At 44.7% G+C, this 19,728-nt stretch overlaps 2 protein-coding genes across 2 annotated transcripts; both read right to left on the minus strand.

Moving 5' to 3' along the window:
* Positions 1–88: 88 nt before the first annotated feature.
* LOC130106639 (uncharacterized protein KIAA1671-like) lies at positions 89–15,872 on the minus strand. Its single transcript, XM_056272821.1, has 8 exons — positions 15,709–15,872; positions 7,752–7,864; positions 6,358–6,460; positions 5,609–5,771; positions 5,258–5,394; positions 1,671–1,843; positions 1,357–1,474; positions 89–977 (listed from the first exon to the last, which is right to left on the minus strand). The coding sequence occupies exons 1-7, from the start codon at positions 15,838–15,840 to the stop codon at positions 1,399–1,401; spliced, it is 897 nt and encodes a 298-aa protein (XP_056128796.1). The 5' UTR covers positions 15,841–15,872; the 3' UTR covers positions 89–977; positions 1,357–1,398.
* Positions 15,873–16,080: 208 nt separating this feature from the next.
* On the minus strand, positions 16,081–18,648 carry LOC130132243 (RNA-binding protein 25-like). The gene is made up of 2 exons (XM_056301756.1): positions 17,737–18,648; positions 16,081–16,836 (listed from the first exon to the last, which is right to left on the minus strand). Exons 1-2 carry the CDS (start codon positions 18,595–18,597, stop codon positions 16,081–16,083), a joined length of 1,617 nt encoding a protein of 538 aa, XP_056157731.1. The 5' UTR covers positions 18,598–18,648.
* Positions 18,649–19,728: the final 1,080 nt, after the last annotated feature.

Here is a 19,728-nt window from a genome sequence, read left to right on the forward strand (position 1 = left end):
TAAAACTGACCCGTGTAGCTACGCTAATGTCTCCGCGACATTTCTCTCACACAATATGCATTTAGCAGTGTCAGGCGGAAGAGAGGGTGTGCATATTTGAACTTTATTTGGTAGAAAAAAAAACTGTTTTCCCACAATTGTATTTTCTCAATTGGTATCAGTCACAAATGATTACAGCATTAAAGATAAGCATAGCTGTACTTTACATACAAAACAAGTCAAAGAAATCAGTATGGATTCATAGTCGTGATTGGTTAGTGCCATATTCACTGGGGAGTTATCTAATCCATTGTCTAAATGTACTCTACGGACGGCAAGTATTTTATTAAAATTCTTTAAGTGCATCTTGATGGGTTTCCCTGTGACTGTCACAGTACTGTCTATGGCAATTTGGACTATTCAAACAAATATCAGTAAGGTGCAATCCACTATTAACTATATGAATCAGTATGGTATTTTTCTGTACATCTATCTTTTATATCTTAATTTGTGTGTTTGTGCATGTGCGTGTGCATGTAATTTATCATGAGCCGCAAACAATATATTTAACAACATACCGATACATCAATACAAAACATGAAACAATAAAAAAGCAGAGTCCATGGATTTGTTCTAAATTACACTGGATGATTCTGACTCCATTATGCCTGTGTGCAACAGTAGATAAAAACATGTGCGTAGTCCCACACATCACAGACTTGGCACATGAAAGGCACTTAGATTATCTCCGTTAAAATCCCTGCTCTTTATTGTGCAGATAAAATGCTGATATGCTCACTTTGAAAAAGAAATGAAAAGGTTCTAACGGCCATTATGTCCAGCAAAATTCACTGATTCCCCTTTCCTGCACATTTCAATGGAGGTGCACGATGAGGCGCAAGGGGTGCAAACACAGAGCAGTCTCATGACAAGGTGTTTGTCAGCAACAGCAGCTGTGACTGGCTGACTCCTGCATCGCAGCAACTGTGCAGTGTATCCTGAAAGAGGGGTGGGGAAACAGGATTCTCAGAATATGACATACAATATGTGTCATTTGTTGATTAAATTAAACAAAAAGGCCTTGCAATGTCAGGGGCAGCAATAACTTCTTTGTGTGAAATTGAAAAGCAAACCCATAACCCTTGCAAAATTATCGTCGCACTTTACCCAATGAGCTATTCAGGACTATAACAATGACTTCAGAAGAAAACGATTCAGAGCAAGTCTTGAGGCTGAGGAGAAAAGGGTCTCCCCAGCCAGCGGCTGGACTTGTCCCTCACTTAAGAGAACTCTACCTTGCCACAGTGAGAAAACCTTTGTTTTCTTTTGTATTTTTTTGGTTTCATTTCATGAGATAGCAAAATAACTAGTACGTACATTCTAGTTCTCTTGTCCTTGCCAATGCTGACTCACCAGCGTCTATGCCTCAGTGTCATACTGGCTCAAACGCTTCTTAGACTTTAGTTCCTTTAACCATGACGGGGAGGAAGCAGACCTGAGAGAACAGCAGAATCACAAAGCAATGCAATGTCTTTTTTTTTCTATACACATCAATTTTGCACCACATACTCAATTTTTTCCTTTAGTTTTTTCAATGTTTTTAATTAATGGATAAGTAATATTTTGTTAGGCTGTCATCTATTGTAGTTATTGAGCCTTTCATGCGGTGTGCTATTATAGTCACTTCTTACCCTCCATCTGTCCCGCCTAGGGGGGGCAGCACTCGGGCAGCCCCAGCAAGGAGAGCTGGAGAGCGAGGGGGGCGTGGGAGTTGTGAGGGGGATGGTTGTGTTTCCTCACTTGGTCTGTCTTTCTCTACCCCTTCATCCTCTCCTCCTCCACCTGCTCTCTTTTTCAGATGGGCCTTGCAAAGCAAGAAAAAACATCTCATCAAGGAAGATGACAGCAGTTTTTGTCATGGCATAACTTGTCAAAACTATATATCATGCTGTATATCGTACAATCAGCCAAAACATTAAAACTGCCTGCCTAATATTGTGTAGGTTGCCCTCATGTTGCCAAAACAGACCTGACCCATTGAGGCATGGACTCCACAAGACCTCTGAAGGTGTCCTCTGGTACCTGGCACTAAGATGTTAGCAGCAGATCCTTTAAGTCCTGTAAGTTGAATTGTGGGGCCTCCATGGATCAGACTTGTTTTTCCAGCTCATCCCACAGATACTCAATCGGATCGAGATCTGGGGAATTTGGAGGCCAAGTCTGTCAGTGTTCTCATTCATCCAGGTCATGGTTATCCAAAGGGGTTCAATCAAGTGCAACTGGACTTGGTATATATCCGTGAAGACGTTTCGCCTCTCATCCAAGAGACTTCCTCAGTTCATGCCTTTCTGACTAGACCAAGCTAGTCTGACTGGCTGGTGATGAGACTCAGAATTTATCCTCTTTGGAGTCGTTGTCATAGCTATAGATGTCCATGGCTCTTTGTGTCCCGATGTTTACCAACGCCCGTCGCTAACAGAGCCATAGATACGAGTGGCTCTTTTGTGTACCGATGTTTGGCCGCGCCCGTCGTTATCGGAGCTATTGATATGCGTGGCTCTCCTGTGCTCCGATGTCCAGCTGCGCACGTCGCCATCGGAGCTATTGATTTGCATTTGTTTAGCAGCGACGGTCGTTGGGGGTGTTAGTTTCGATTTCATTATTCAGTGGTCATGAGAGTCGTTGGAGCCGTTAGTGACCGACTGTTGTTCTTGGAGGCTAAGCTTTTCGAGTCTCCTGGGTAGAGATGAAAGGACGGCACTGTAAGTGGGAGATAGGTGGTGTCGCAGACCTCCTCCTCTGTTGAGGGATGGTTTTTCCAGTTTCACATAGATGGCTTCCTTCACCCCCCTTTCAAACCATCTATCTTCTCTGTCCAAAATGTGTACGTTGCCGCCCTTGAAGGAGTGTGTCTTCTCCTTTAGGTGTAGATAGACTGCTGAGTCTTGTCCTGAGGAGTTTGGCCTTCTGTGTTGGGCCATCCGTTTGTGTAGTGGTTGTTTGGTTTCTCCTATGTATAGGTCAGTGCAATCCTCATTGCATTGTACAGCATACACCAGATTGCTTTTCCGGGTGTGTGGTACACGGTCTTTGGGATGAACCAGTCTTTGTCGGAGTGTGTTGCTGGGTTTGAAGTATACCGGGATGCGGTGTTTGTTGAAAATTCTCCTGAGTTTCTCGGAGACCCCAGAAACATACGGGATGACTGTGCTCTTCCTTCTGTTCCTTTTCTCCTCGTCGCTCACCTGGTTGGTCTTTTTGGAACGTGTTGCAGTTTTCACAAAGGTCCAACTGGGGTAGCCACAGGTTTTTAAAGCTCCCCTCAGGTGTTTGTGTTCTTCTCGTTGGGCCTGAGTGCTGCTGGGCACATTGTCAGCTCTGTGTTGCAGAGTTCTGATGACGCTCAGTTTGTGTACCAGAGGGTGGTGTGAGTCGAAAAATAGATATTGGTCTGTGTGTGTAGGTTTCCTGTAAACCCCAATGTGGAGGCTCCTGTCTTCCCCAATGTGGACGTCACAGACCAAGAAGGGCAAACTGTTGTTCTTTACATCTTCCCTTGTGAACTTAATGTTCTTGTCCACTGAGTTGATGTGTTTGGTAAACGCTTGCACCTCTTGTGTTTGGATTTTGACCCATGTGTCGTCCATATCTGAACCAGTGGCTCAGAGGTGTTGCTCTGAAGGAGTTCAGGGCCCTGTGTTCTACCTCTTCCATCTATAAATTGGCCACAATGGGCGATACTGGTGAGCCCATTGCACAGCCGTGTTTCTGTCTGTAAAACTGGCCCCTGAATTGGAAATATGTAGTGTTCAGGCAAAGGTCCAGTAGTTGGCAAATCTGGTCTGGGCTGAGGTTGGTCCTATTGTGGAGGGTGTCGTCTCGTAGCAAACGTTACCTCACAGTTTCCAAAGCCTCCATGGTTGGGATGCAGGTGAATAATGAGGTCACGTCGTAGGATACCATGGTTTCATCCGGTTCCAGTTTTACACCTTGGACCTTGTCCACGAAGTCAATGGAGTTTTGGATATGGTGAGGTGTTTCGCCCACTAAAGGGGTCAAGATGTTGGCTATATGTTTGGCAATGTTGTACGTGACCGAGTTTATGCTGCTGACGATGGGCCTGAGGGGGTTCCATCTTTATGGATCTTAGGGAGTCCATATATGCATGGAATGTTATCTTGTGGGTAGAGACGGTGGTATTGTATCCGATCAATGGTTCCTCCTTTCTGTAGTTTCTGTAGGTATTCTTGGAGGCCAAGGCAACACCTTGAACACTTTGTCATGTTCCTCAAACCATTCCTGAACAATGTGTGCAGTGTGGCAGGGCACATTATCCTGCTGAAAGAGGCCACTGCCATCAGGGAATACCATTGCCATGAAGGGGTGTACCTGGTCTGCAACGATGTTTAGGTAGGTGGGATGTGTAAGTAACATCCACATGAATGCCAGAACCCAATGTTTCCCAGCAGAACATTGCCCAGAGCATCACACTGCCTCTACCGGCTTGCTTTCTTCCCATAGTGCATCATGGTGCCATCTCTTCCCCAGGTAAATGACGCACACGGACCCGGCTACATGATGTAAAAGAAAATGTGAATCATCAGACCAGACTACCTTCTTCCATTGCTCCATGGTCCAGTTCTGATGCCCATGTGCCCATTGCAGGTGCTTTTGGCGGTAGACAGGGGTCATCATGGGCACTCTGACATGTCTGCAGCTATGCAGCCCCATACACAGCAAGCTGTGATGCACTGCGTGTTCTGACACCTATCTATCACAGCCAGCATGAACTTTTTCAGCAATTTGAGCTGAGGGATCGAAAAAGAGAACATCATTTGTACAATTTGAGCTGAGGGATCTGCTGTGGGATCGGATCAGACGGGTAGCCTTTGCTCCCCATACACCTCAGTGAGCCCTGGGCACCCATGGTCCTGTCGCCAGTTCACCAGTTGTCCTTCCTTGGACCCCTTTTGGTAGGTACTAACCACTGCATATTGGCAACACCCCACAACACCTGCTCTTTTGGAGATACTCTGACCCAGTCGTCTAGCCATCACAATTTGGCCCTTGTCAGAGTTGCCCAGATCCTTACACTTGCCCATTTTTCCTGCTTCCAACATGTCAACTTCAAGAACTCACTGTTCACTGCCTAATGTATCCCACCCCTTGACAGATGCCATTGTAATGAGATACTCAATGTTATTGACTTACCTGTCAGTAGTTTTAATGTTTTGGCTGATCGGTGTATAAGTGATCTTTACATTCTGAGAGCACCTACCATTAGGGCAGAAGGGCTCAATCCAGGGAACATGGGCACTCTCTGAGAGGCGGAAGGTGGGGAGCAGACCTCCTTCACTCTGGGCTGCTCCTCCTCTGAATCTGACCCCTTTCGCTTGCCACATATGACCTTGCCATCTGGGAAAATGAAGTCAAAATTTCAGAGCATACAACAAAATTAAACGTTGCAGACCGGCTTGTTACAGACTATTGAGGGAGAGAAGATGTTTTGGTTGTGAGAGGCGGAAAAATATGTGAGCTCTTTACTTCAGTTAAAGGAATATTAAGTTTGCGAATACTGAACTGTAGCCCTGTTTTGTAGATTGGTAAATGTAAGGGATGACATGACAACCTGTGGAGTCACAGGTCCTCCAGTCAGGGGAAGGGTTCTTTGTGCAGGGGGGCGGCACCGAGCTCTGAGGCATAAACCTTGGAGGGCGCGTTCGTTGGCTTCGCCTCTTTCCCAGTTCTGCCCTCATCCTCTGGGCACTGGTGTCAAGGAGAGGGTTGGAGCTCTGTACGCACGCGCACACACACACACACACACACACACACACACACACACACACACACACACACACACACACACACACACACACACACACACATGGGTGCCAATAAGATAAGATAAGATAAGATAAGATAAGATAAGATAAGATAAGATAAGATAAGATAAGATAAGATAAGATAAGATAAGATAAGATAAGATAAGATAAGATAAGATAAGATAAGATAAGATAAGATAAGATAAGATAAGATAAGATAAGATAAGATAAGATAAGATAAGATAAGATAAGATAAGATAAGATAAGATAAGATAAGATAAGATAAGATATACATTTATTGACCCCTTAGGGAATTTTTTCTTGGACTCAGTGTCGATGCATTTAACATATACACCATGAAGTACATATGCCTACAAAACAACTAACCACATTCTATACATAATACTACACTATTCTATACACAAACGTACCACACTGATACGTATCAATGCCTGTCAACACGTCATCAAAGAGAACGTTGCCCAACATGTGTATGGTATGGAAAAGGACTTCCAGATACAGATACTGTGTACATGAATATGAAAGGGTCACCAGCCTCAGGGAATGCAGGTGGCTCTGGCTCCACATTATGAGGGTCGTCTTCAAGGTCATCAGAGGAAACTTTAGGATCCTGGTCAAAGTCAAGGATGTGTTTTGGACTGAAAAGGAAGAAATCGGTTTAGAGTCAAGTCTGAACGCAGGTTGAAACAAGGCTTCCAGAAAGGACAAGTCAGGGATGCTGCTCCCTGCCTTCCGAGTGGAGGTTTTGGTAACCACAAGGGGGCACAGGAGTCTAACGTCTCGAAAAAAGAGAAACGACCACACAGACGTGGAAACATTGGCACAAATGTCTGTACAGGTTTTAATCATTGTGGACTTGTGAACTGCTGTTTTTAGCTACATTTTTGTGTTGTTGTCCTGTGTTGTATTTCTTTGTTGTTTTTTTTAATATGGACCTACCTGTGTGTCTGAATAAAGTATGATTTGATATATGTGTGTTTATGTGTATGTGTATGTGTATATGCATATATGTATATATGTGTGTGTATATATACGCACACACATATATATATACACATATGTGTATATGTATGTGTACACACACACATATACATATACACATATGTATATATACATATACACACATGTTATACATTTATACACACACACACACACACACACACACACACATATATATATATATATAGCTATCTGCCTGCCACCCAATGACTGCTGGGATTGGCTTCAGCACCCCCGTGACCCTGATTAGGATAAGTGGCTTGGATAATGGATGTTTGTATGTATGTGTGTGTGTGTGTGTGTGTGTGTGTGTGTGTGTGTATATATAACTTTGTTAAAAGAAACACTCAATGGTAGAGAAAGTGCTCAACAAATAAGGAGCAAAATAATCCAGTGAGTCAAGTAAATTCTTTACGAGACAGTACAAGCCTGTTTCATGCCATAACGATTATATACATATATGTTGTATGCACTTGTATTTTTTTGTTTAGCCACGCAACAGTAAAAAGTCAGATCTTGAAATTGATTTGGTGCCGAGTACAAAAAAGAAAAAGAAAAAAGAAGCCCAGAGAAAAAGTTTATTTATGTCACATTTCAGCAGGTAAATTAGTGATCCTTCCTGGATTCACCAAATCCCATCACAGATTTTGCTTGCAAAAGGGCCATTCTGAACTTTGCCTGTAGGCTACTTAACTTCAAGACTTGGCTTCTGTTTGACAGATAGCTATCGGGCTCCTTTCTGAATGTGTACTCACCGTGCACCATATCTCCTCTTTGAACTTGATTTGGAGGCACGCCTTCAGCACATGACACACAATAAGACCTGCACTTGTTCCATCATGCTGCAGAGCTACCTAAAACTTCTGTCTTTTACAGGGGACGACAAGTGAGGTCTGCGCTGCAAGTGAAGTAGTTCGGTGTGTTTTGTACCTATCAGTCTCGGGAGACGCTTCTTCACAGTCCCCATGCTGCTGGTCCGGTTCACAATCTGTCAACACCTCTGTGTCGAGGACTTCCTCTGCACAATAAGAATTCAGCTGCTCCTGCAAAAGGAAGGCGGAGTGAGGGGGGTGTGAGATCAAGAGAAAGGGAGCGAGACAGAGAGGGTGTGGGGTAAAAATGTGGACGAGAACAAGAGAAAATAACAAGAAAATAAAAGAACGAGAGACTTCATATATAGGAGGAGCACAACATCAGACTATTTTTAAAACTTTACCATGGCTCTCGACAAAACTGAACACCAATATATCAACCATCACATGTTGTTTATTGGTTACACAGATATTTACATACCTATCTACCTTGGTGTTCTCTACTTTGCATTTATATGTTGCACGGTCTCCCAAATGACATGAATTCTCCCTGTTAAGTCTGCAAAACTAACCGGTGCAGGGCACAGGCAAAGAGGGGGGAAAGGGCCGAGCCAAGAACATTAGCTACAGAGAAACAGGACCAACAATCAGCCAAGCATACATCTTTTAATGAGCTGGTCACAGAGGGTAGACTGTCCTCAATAAACACCATGTGGTCACATCTGAGTGTGCACATATGCGTGCGAATGTGTGTGCGGACACACACACACACACACACACACACACACAAAACATGTCACCCTATACTTGTGGGGACCCCCTCATTGACTACATTTATTCTCTAGCCTTTAACCCTAACCTTAACCATCCTCACCACATGCCTAACCTTAACCCTTACCCTAACCTTAACCGAATCCTAATTCTAACTTTAACCCTAAAAGCAAGTCCTAACCCTAAAATAGACCCTTTTCCACATGGGGACCCACAAAATGTCCCCACATGGTAGGTGGTTTCCATCCTAATGGGGACATATGGTCCCCATTAGGATAGGAAAACCTGGTACACACACACACGCTTAAACAAATGCAGTCATACCCATATGTGAGAATGCAGAGGTGCATGAACACATGCAAATATTTCCCCTTCCACCCAAACACACCTACACAAACAAACGCAACAACTACTGTCCACATATTCATAATAACATTCCTTTAAGCTCACCTCACATTGTGCCCAGGGGCACATCCCAGCATAATCTTGTTTGTTATTGTTACCTAGATACAAAACCACTCCTATGCAAACGCTGCTACACTCATGATTTCACATGCGGCTCCTTCCTATGAAGGAGTCTATTTATTGCTCCTATTTATTGCTCCTGTCTGATATGGAGGCAGAGATGTGGGGCACATGAACGAAGAGGCTAGCGAAAGTGGATTTGCCTACAACCCTCAAAGAGAGGGACTGTACATGTACAGAGAAATGCAGTTAGTCTTTTTGAGTACAAGTATACGGGGGAACAGGTAACCGTAGTAAAATTCCACCGCCGGTTTCACCAACATCAGTTCCCTTTGCTCCTTTCCAGCATAACTAACACGGTGGGCCAGGGCTGGTAATTGATATTTGAATTTTGGGAAGTATAATTGAATGGGCATATTGTAGCAGGAAATGATGACCAGACTTTGAGTCCTCTGGTGATAAAGGAGGACACAGATGCAGTTCTAAATGTTCAACAACAAGGACAGAGTGTAGCAACAATGCTCTGATAATGGCAATTATAAACTTATACATGGTCACATTTTTCACTTTGAGGTGCAACTGACCTGCTGCAGGATTGTTTAAACATGACACATTGAATAGGATTGGCTGTTTAACTTCACCTAATTCAGTGTTGCAGGCACAAGGAGATGCAGTCTACCACAATTCACACACACACATATTTAAATATGTATGTATATATGTGTGTATATATATATATATATATATATATATATATATATATGTGTGTGTGTGTGTGTGTGTGTGTGTGTGTGTGTGAGTGTGTGTGTGGTTACACGCGCACATGTTTCCTTGAAAGTAAGTATGTGGGGGTGAAAGCACAAGTCAAGACAGGCCAGAGTTACCTCATAGCACCCGTCCATTACATTCTGTTTGGGTCAGTGGTATGTTTGAGAGACTCGTTTACAAAGGAATGCAGATGGTGAGGCACGGCAACCTAATACTAGACCAGGGCATCTGGTGCACACTGATAAAAGAAAGTGATGGATCTTGAAAAGTGGAGAAAATTATGGAGGGTTTCTTTTGTACTTCACACACACACACACACACACACACACACACACACACACACACACACACACACACACACACACACACGCACACACGCGCATGCATGTATGAGTACAACGTTCAGGTGTAATTTTTCTGGATCTGCGTGTGCAGAGAAGCGTGGATGTTCTTGTTATACAGCTCCACCCAGGTAATAAATGCATAAAAATACAAAAAGCCAGAAAAGTTGGGGGAGAGGAACAACGAATGTGACAGACAAAACCGCTTTACTATATACTGTCCGTGGAACCAGGCTCCAACTGATACAGGAGTCTGGGCTCAAACAATGGTGTCAGTAACTGTGGGTTGAAATTAGGTTATATCTGAAGTAACTGCTCATTTAAGTATTTATTACCAGATGTTCATTCTTGGAGATTACTGATTATTTTCAGGTCGACTTGATGACTACAATCTATTGCTAGCAAACATACAACACTCTTGAGAGCATTCAGCATGTGTTGATAGAAATCTGAAGTATGCTAATACATGTGCATTTTGGATGAATTATTCTCATCTCTGCAAATTCTGTGTAGCTGTTATCAAAATTAAGATACCAGATATATCAATGCATCATAAAAAAACTGGGTGAAATACCGTGTGCAGAACATGCATGCATGTAAACCACACACATGCACTTGCAAGCAAGCATGCAAAGACAAATATACACTGTCACACAGAGACACATGCATACACACACATACACAAGCCCTACAACGCAAACACAGCCATAAGTCGATGACCCTTATCTCACTATGTCAGACTTTCTCTCGAGCCTTTCCCCAGTCTCTGAGACACACCACAGACCGGGAGAGAGGGAAGTGGCATGTGTACATATTGATAACACTGCTCATAAGGAAGATAATACCAGATAAGCCCCCCCCCCCCCCCCCCCCGAAGTTGAGAGCCACCCATGTTCCACATGTGGATATGTATTGTGATAGTTTAACTTATAGAAAGTGAAGGCATTAAACTGGGCCAAGAATGGCACCTGGGACGTTGATGTTAACTGTGAGTAGAAACAACACCCTGGCAGAAGTGAACCCATTCAGTAGAATCCAAGAGTTGTGTTGATCTTTGTACACTATACCAACACGATAAGTCACTTGCCAATGTAGTGTCTATTTGTTCATTTCTAAATCAAATTATCTACCAAGCAGACAAGAATGTGAGGCCACAGAGATATGGCAGGGAAAGAAAGTCATTTAGAGAATCGGTTACTGGATTAAAAGGGTATCGCATCAGCTCTTACGAGGCAGGTTTCACTGGTTCCTTTATGCAGAGTCTGGCGGCTTCGGTTGGAGAACCTGCGGAGGGATCTCCTGCTGCGTCTGGCAAAGCTACGAAGTGGTGACATAGTCCTCTGGAATCTTTCACCTCCTTCTACCTCACCTTCTTCCCCTTCTCTCTCCTCCTTGTCCTCCTCGTCTCCTGCAGAGCCCCAAACCAACTCCAGAGCCCCCTGCAACGAACGCCGTACACTGCCCACCCAGCCAGCCAGCTGGGTCTGGGCCGCCGTGAGTTTCCCACCTAAGTACTGCATGGCTGGTGAAGTTACACACCCGACCGCCCTGGCAAAAGGACTGCCATGGAAACTGAGTCACCAGGTAAACTTAGAAATTGTAGACTTGAGCTGTCATTCTCAGGGAGCGGAGGGTGCAGAGAGCAGAAACAAGTCCTTTATAGGGAGCAGACTTGCAGTAGTCTGCCCCGAATTCTTCAAAAAAAGTTATGAAGTCAGCCTCTCGTTTAGCTGGGGTCCATCCTCTAGTTGTCTTTTTTGATGGTTACAGGTGGAAACGTCCTGAAATGGCCTTGTGTTTTAATCGCTGCTAGCAAAGATACAAAATAGTCTGACCAGCCACGGGTTTGCATTATGAAAACATGCCTTCGTCTGCTCCACTGTTACTCATTATCATGGATGTGGTGTCCTAAACTTCAGTGTGCCAACAACACAAATTTCCTGCTATTACATCATCATCTGAGTAAGACGCGGCGAGGAACTATCTTCCCAAACAACTTCATCTTTTTCACTTAACTTTCTCCTCTGTTCTCCAGCACTGTTTTTTCCCCTCCTCCTCTTGGGCGAGTCCTGCCAAACCGTCAAGCCTGCTTGTCTGTACGCCTCTGCGTCCGCTCACGTCGGGCCTCCACTTTCCACTCATGAAAACAGGCATGAGGGATATCTGCCTCACCAAGCATCTGAAGAGAGTCAGATCAACCCCTTCACTTACCCGGACCCCCCCGAGTGAATTCAGGGGACCTCAGACAAAGGTGAGGTCTGTGTTCAGGGATGGAAAATCCCGAGGGAAGCAAGGGAAAGCAAGCCGGGCCCAAGGTGTTTTCTGTGCCACCCTCTTCTGCTCTTTCCTTGTGGGTAAATGCGGCCACCTGATCGAGCTTCAAAACAAAACTGCTTTCCTTGCTCTTTTGTAAAAATGGGAAGAGGTAAAGCGATACAGAGAGGCCGAAAGAGACAGAGAGGGAAAGACAGATTATGAGGTGTTGTCAGAGTCAGGGTGTGCTGGTGCCTGAGAGAGAGAGAGAGAGAGAGAGAGAGAGAGAGAGAGAGAGAGAGAGAGAGAGAGAGAGAGAGAGAGAGAGAGAGAGAGAGAGAGAGAGATCAGATAGGCGACATGTGAACTTTCTTGCTCGAGGATTAGCCCACCCTTTTCTTTGTGCATATTTGTGAGAGAGGGGTGGGGGGTGGAAGGGTTCTCTTCAAATGGGGTGGAGACACACACACACACACACACACACACACACACACACACACACAGGGTGAGAGTGTGAATGAGTGACAGAGAGAGGGGGGGGGGGAGAGAGAGGGGAGCACCATGTATGGTAATTGTGATTCGCTGCTCTGTTGGTCAGATCTAATTGAGGACATAATGACCACATAGCACATAGCTGAAAAAAGAGCCATGTTTCTATGTGTCTGTCTGAGTGTTAGTCAGTCATTTAGCCAGAATGAAAATGGATGGTATGCCGCCCAACCTGCGCGTGTTTAGTCAACATCTGACTCTTCCTGCAAAAGCGAACCGCTTCTCTCTACATACAGATTCCCCATACCCGTCCTGAATAGCTTTTCTGAGCAGCTTTTCAGCATCGACAGGCTAGCAGCTAACTACGATTAGGTGTCATATGAGTAAGCAACATCTGTCAGTGTCTGTGGGGCCAGACTATCATAGTCTAGGGTAAATAAGGCATATTTACTGAGTTCTGCACAGCAGGTGGGGTTGTGGCAGTTAACAGGCGTTGTAGTGCCACCCAGTGCTCTAACTGCAGCTGCCTTTAAACTGCTGCACTACAACCAAGCACCAGTGCAAACATTCATGGCAGTTTTGTCAGGTATGTGCAATCCTCATGTATGGTAAGTCAATGGTCATGTTGGCAAATTTACAAAACACACATAAACACACAAATACACTCACACAAGGGAGGCTACGCACATTCAAACCGACCCGAGGCCATGAGCCTATGGAGGGAGTTGGGTGTGGCATTTGTATCTCTACAGAAAAAAAAAGAGAAAGAAGTTGTTTGGTAGAACCACAACTCATTGTATTTATTGTGAGCCCTTATTTGTGTTGTGGGTGCACCCTGTCTCTCGTTCTCACACTAGCAAGGAGGAAGACTTTTCTATTTTTACCTGCTGTTTTGGCGGCAAATGTTTGCAACCTGTCGTGTTATTTTGCTTTTTTTCCTTTGTCATGTCACTAAAACTTATGGGTCCCCCCCCCCCACCCACGGTTGCTGGAGATGACCAAGTCAAGATGAACACAGGTAATAATAACCCACATCCTTCCTGCCTGAGTAGCAACAGGCGTGGGCGTAAGTCCATGAATGCTGGGATGGCGTCCGGTGCTTTACTTGTGCCCCCGTCCATAGGGTTAGTGGTTGTGTCAGGAAGGGCATTGTAACGTCCATGCTTTATAACATGACTAGAAGAACCCCGCTACAATGTAGCGGTTTGGTTATCCACCCGTCTAAATCTCCCTCCTCTTCATCCTGCCAGCTAACCGCCTTCCCCCGGCCCCTAACCCCCCCCCCACCACCACTCCAACTCCCTCCCCCCAAATGCTCGGAATCATCTGAAATGCTGAGAAAAGTGTTTTTTTGCCATTTTTAGAAAAATGCATATTTTGCATAATTATGCATAATTATGCATAGTTATTTTAATTTTCTGCTATTTTTCTGGTCCTCTCTGGAACAATATCTACCACCTCCAAAAAAAATTAGGATCATAAGTGCATTTTTGCAAAAATGCATATATTTTGCATAATGCCAAAACATTTCTAAGTCCGACATTTTTTTTTATATAGGTGAAAAAATCAAAGATGCTCAGAATCATCTGAAATGCCGAGAAAAGTGGTTTTTAGCCATTTTTAGAAAAATGTATATTTTGCATATTTATGCATAATTTTAATTTTCTGTGATTTTTCCCTTACTCTCTGACACAATACCTACCACCTCCAAAAAGAATTAGGATCATAAATGCTTTAGTTTTCGGTCCCGCTATCTACACTAACTAACACACACACACTAACACCACACACACACACACATTACGAAAATATATGAGTAGATTAGTAATGTTTTTGGTGTTAGTTTTAATTTTCATTATGGGTCAGTAGGGGGCGCTCTAAGTTAAGCTTTAAGCCCGGAAGTAGGAGAGTAAGAGAGGTGTCAGTATGCCATGGCTAGCAGATACACTGGTCAGATGTACCGTTGTCGTTATGCAAAAGTTTCACTAAAGATTCCAAAACGCAGCTTCATGGTATTTGAGTTATTGTTTAAAAAGTTTACAGGAATCCGACGGAAAATTGCCAAATCCGTATGCGGCTTGACAAGCCCATACTGGGTCAAGGCCTCATACCGGATCGGTCAAGGCCTGTGTTAACAACAACGGCCACCATTGGTGTTGTGCCTTCACAGGGTACCGATGGAAACTGTAAAAATCCTCTGTGGCGACCCCTTGGGAAACAGGGAATAAGCCGAAAGAAGAAGATCCTTCCTGCCCGGGTACAGATCTCCTTTGTTTCTCTTGCACTTCTTTCTTCTCTTGCCTCCTGTTCTGTGCAAAGACGCCGCCGCTTACATGTTTCCCTCATCCTTTTCAGCCTGTTCACTTCCGTTTACCTCTGTGTGTCTACCTGTCTGCTCTCACAACCCTTTCATCGTATCTACACATGTTTCAGTGAACTATGCTCACAACTACGCGACGGGAAGGTGAAGAAATAGCGGTGGGCATACAGGAAATATCAAACTAAAATAAAACTTTTTCTGCTCTTTCTTCCGTTCATGCGCGCACGCACACACACATAACCTCGACTCCTACTCGGCACAGGTTTTTCCTCATCACATCTACTACACCAGCACCTATCTCCTGCTAACACTGTGTACTCCGCTGTAATCTTCTCACTGTAATTAAACAGCTTTGCTGCCTGAGAGAGACGATAAGTCGGCCACACGGTGCATTGATTTGGACTTTTGGGTAGGGCTATATCATTTGTCAAAGTCATGTGTACACACTGACAGCACACCTATGCTTCTGATCTACACCACCACCCTATTCCACAAGTTTACCTCCAACACAACTTACCATCAACTATACTGGTTCTCCAGTGATGTTCACATGGACTAAAAACTTAAATTCACATATCAACGAGCACTTCACTGTGTAGCCAACAAACGCGAGACCCTGGTGTCTCATCACCTAGAAGGTAGCTGAATGAATTATTCTTTGTACTTACCTCCTGTTTGCCTTCGTCGTCTCCCTCTGGTTTCTCCGCTTGTTCTGGCTTTGGTGTTTCTGGGATCTGAGGGATGGCGTCCTGGGGCTCTGGCACTTCCACCTTTTCGGTCAAGGTGAAAGGCGTCTCCATCCGGACAGGATTAACATCCACCTTAGCCCGTGAGCCAAATCTTCTTGGTTTGACCGAAAAGTCTTCATAGACGACTTCAAGTAGGGGCTTCTCGACTGAAAAATCGTCATAAACAACTTTGATTGGACCCTCGGTGCCCTCCGTCTTCCGCCTGGGGTCATGGTTTGGACTAGAGGAGGAGGTTGAAGGTGACTTGACTTGCCTTCCAATTCAAAACAGGTTAAATCTGATTCCTCCACCTCACTGTCTTCGTCTCTGTGCCTGTCGGCATTCGTTTTCATTGCTGCCAAAGCCTTTGTCATCCCTCTCTCTCTCTACTGGGTCCTCTAGTTCCTCTTCTTCCACCTCCTGTTTTGGCCTTTCTCTCCTCCCCTCTTCTTGCATTTCCATCCTCTCCCTCTCTTCCTCCTGCTCTTTCAGCCTTTCCTCTTCTGCAATGCTCTCGCTCCCCTTTTCCCACCTCTGCTTCTCCCTCTCCTCTTCCCTCAATCTCTCCTCCTCTCTTGATGTCTCTCCTGTTTCCTTTGCTCTCTTTCGTTCCTCTTGTCTTTGTTTTTCTTTCTCCTGCTCTTTCATTCTTTCCTCTGCCTGCTGTCTTTCCTCCTCTATCTGTCGATCCCTTTCGCTTTCCTTTCTCAGTCTCTCTTTTTCCCTCTGCTCCTCCTGTGCCCTCAGTCTCTCTCTTTCCATCTCCTCCATCTGTCGCCCCCTCTCTTTCTCCAATTCTTTCAATCTTTCTCTTTCATTCTCTTCCTCTCTTAGTCTCTCTCGCTCCCTTTCCTCTTCTCTTAGTCTCTCTCTTTCCCTCTCCTCCTCTCTTAATCTCTCTTGTGCCCTCTCCTCCTCTCTTAGTCTCTCTCGCTCCCGTTCCTCTTCTCTTAGTCTTTCCCTCTCCTCCTCTCTCAATCTCTCCCTCTCTTCCTCCCTCAGTCTCTCTCTCTCCCTCTCCTCCTCCTTCAGTCTCTCTCTCTCTCTTTCTCTTCCTCTCTCAGTCTCTGCTTTTCTCTCACCTCCTCTCTCAGTCTCTCCTCCTGTCTAAGTCGCTCCTCTTTTTGCCTTGCTCTTTCTCTATCTTCCTCTTTCTTTCTCTGCCACATGACCCTCCAGCTGTCTCTCTCTGTTTCTCTCCTCTTCCTTCAACCTTTCTCTTTCCCTTTTGTCTTCCATCAGTCTTTCCTCCTCTCTTTTTCTTCCCTCTCCCTCTCCTCCTTTCTCAGTCTCTCTCTTTCCACTTCCTCCTCCCTCAGTTTCTCCTTTTCCTCTCTCCTCCTCTCTCATTTTCTCTCTCTCTTTCTCCTCCTGGCTAAGTTGCTCCTCTTTCTGCCTTGCTCTTGCTCTATCTTCCTCTTTCTTTCTCTGCCACATAACCTCCAGCTGTGTTTCTCTCTCCATCTCCTCTTCCTTCAACCTTTCTCTTTCCCTTTCATCTTCACCTAGCCTTTCTCCCTCTCTTTTTCTTTCCCCCTTGCTGTCATCCTCTCTCAGTCTCCCCCTCTCCTCCTCTCTTATTTCCTCCTTTTCTCTCTCCTTCTCTCTCATTGTCTCCTTCTCCTTCTCCTCCTCTCTCAGCCTCTCCTCTTGGCTAAGTCGCTCCTCTTTCTGCCTTGCTCTTTCGCTATCTTCCTCCTTCTTTCTCTGCCATATAACCTCCAGTTGTCTCTCTCTCTTCCTCTCCTCTTCCTTCAACCTTTCTCTTTCCCTTTCATCTTCCCTCAGTCTTTCCTCCTCTCTTTTTCTTTCCCTCCCCTTCTCCTTCTCCTCCTCTCTCAGTCTCTCTCTCCCTCGCTCCTCCTCCTTCTGTCTCTCCTTTTCTCTCTCCTCCTCTCTCATTTTCTCTCTCTCTTTCTCCTCCTCTCTCAGTCTCTCCTGGCTAAGTTGCTCCTCTTTCTGCTTTGCTTTTGCTCTATCTTCCTCTTTCTTTCTCTGCCACATAACCTCCAGCTGTCTTTCTCTCTCCATCTCCTCTTCCTTCAACCTTTCTCTTTCCCTTTCATCCTCCCTCGGTCTTTCCTCCTCTCTTTCCCTCTCCCTTTCCTCATCTCCCAGTTTCTCCTGTGCTGGAATTGACTGCTCTTTCTGCTTTGCCAGTTCTCTCTCTTCCTCTCCCGGTCTCTGCTGCACAGACTCCAGTTGTCTCTCTCTCTCTTTATCTTCCTCTTTTTTCCTCTCCTCCTCCACCTTAAGCTTCTCCCTCTGATTGCCCTCTGTTCCCTCTCTGCTTTCTTCCCATTTTCTTTCTTCCATTTTTATGTCATCTCTCTGTCTCTGCAGCATTCCCACTCCTCTATAGATGGGCACTGGGGCAGGAGATTGCTCTTCGCCTTCATCCCCAGAAACCTCTTCCGGCTCTGGGTCTGAATCAGACGGTGAGCCAATGAACTGTGGAGGTCCTCCGTCATCTCTCTCCACAACACCAAAGTGAACAGAGCGACATGGGGTGTTGTCTCTCTTCAGGGCTGGCTGATCGCTTGGGCTCACAGCCCCGTGCTCATCAGTGGTGGGTAAGTTGTCAGCCACAAGTTGGGCTACCTGAGGCTTTGGTTGGCCACTGCTCTCAGACTCAGATTTGTGTGGTGTATCTTCTAATGATGTCTTTGTGGAGTCTTCAAAGGTCTTCCTTTCAGCAGGAGTACCTTTATTCATTTCCAAAGTGCCGTCTGTCAGTTGTTCAGGTGATGTGATCTCTGACGGGGATGCCACCATCTTTGTGGGTGGTTTTGTCGTCACATGAAGTATAGCTGGTGGCTTGTTGGGCATCTTCTCTACTGGAGGAACTTCTGCTGCGACAGTTACTGGCTTGACAGACTCAAAGCTGTGTGACAAGTGAAAATTACAGTAGTTCAGGTGGCAAAACTGGAGTTTGTAGGATTTTTTTTCTATAATTTCACCTAATACATAAAGAATAATAATCAAGAATAGAGATGCTATTTATTTTTTCTTGTATGCTTTGTCTTGCATGATATTGATATTTACAATTAATTCATAGATTGTCAGGTTAAAAGATGAGTAAGCACCATTGATTAAAGGTATCCAGTGGAGTATTCCTTGTAAACAACTCAGTTTTGTTTACATTCAAAGTTTCTCACCAAAATACATTGTGTGTGTCCTTGAGGCCCAACAAACATGTTGAATGGATTTCCAACCTCCGAATACATTTGCAAAGCTTTTTTTTTTGGATGGTTGAAAGCTGCATTGTATTGTATTGTATTGTATTGTATTGCATTGTATTATATTGCATTGTATTGTATTGTATTGTATTGTGAATGTGTGTGTGTGTGTGTGTGTGTGTGTGTGTGTGTGTGTGTGTGTGTGTGTGTGTGTGTGTGTGTGTGTGGGCCCTGTGATGGACTGGCGGCCTGTTCAGGGTGTCTCCCCGCCTGCCACTCAATGACTGCTGGGATAGGCTCCAGCATCCTCGTGACCCAGAGTAAGGATAAGCGGTTTGGAAAATGGATGGATGGATGAAAGCTGCATTGTTTACACTGGCTTGCAATCTTCTCTTTTTATTGGCGGATATGGCGCATTACCACCACCAATTGTTGAATTGCCTCACCAATATGTACATAATTTCTTTATATGTCCTTTGTTTCCTCTGTTCTATATTATGGTTAGGCTTATGCTTATTTGCTTACATTACCTCCTCTACTTAATGTGTCATCATCTTCTTCTTTTTCTCATTTTGTTTTGTGTCCATAGAAATGTGTAATACATCAACACTGTGTTCTTGGTGCACATGTATGTCCTTGTGTGTGTGCTGGAATAACATGTAATTCAATTTGGGGGCCATCATTTCTTACTGTGCTCTATAGTGCCACTAGTGGTCAAAAACTCCATTGGACACCTTTAACATGATCCCAGCGAGGACTTACCTTTTAGTGCGGTCCCTTG

Source organism: Lampris incognitus, chromosome 2, assembly GCF_029633865.1.
Source record: "Lampris incognitus isolate fLamInc1 chromosome 2, fLamInc1.hap2, whole genome shotgun sequence".
Lineage (NCBI taxonomy): Eukaryota > Metazoa > Chordata > Actinopteri > Lampriformes > Lampridae > Lampris > Lampris incognitus.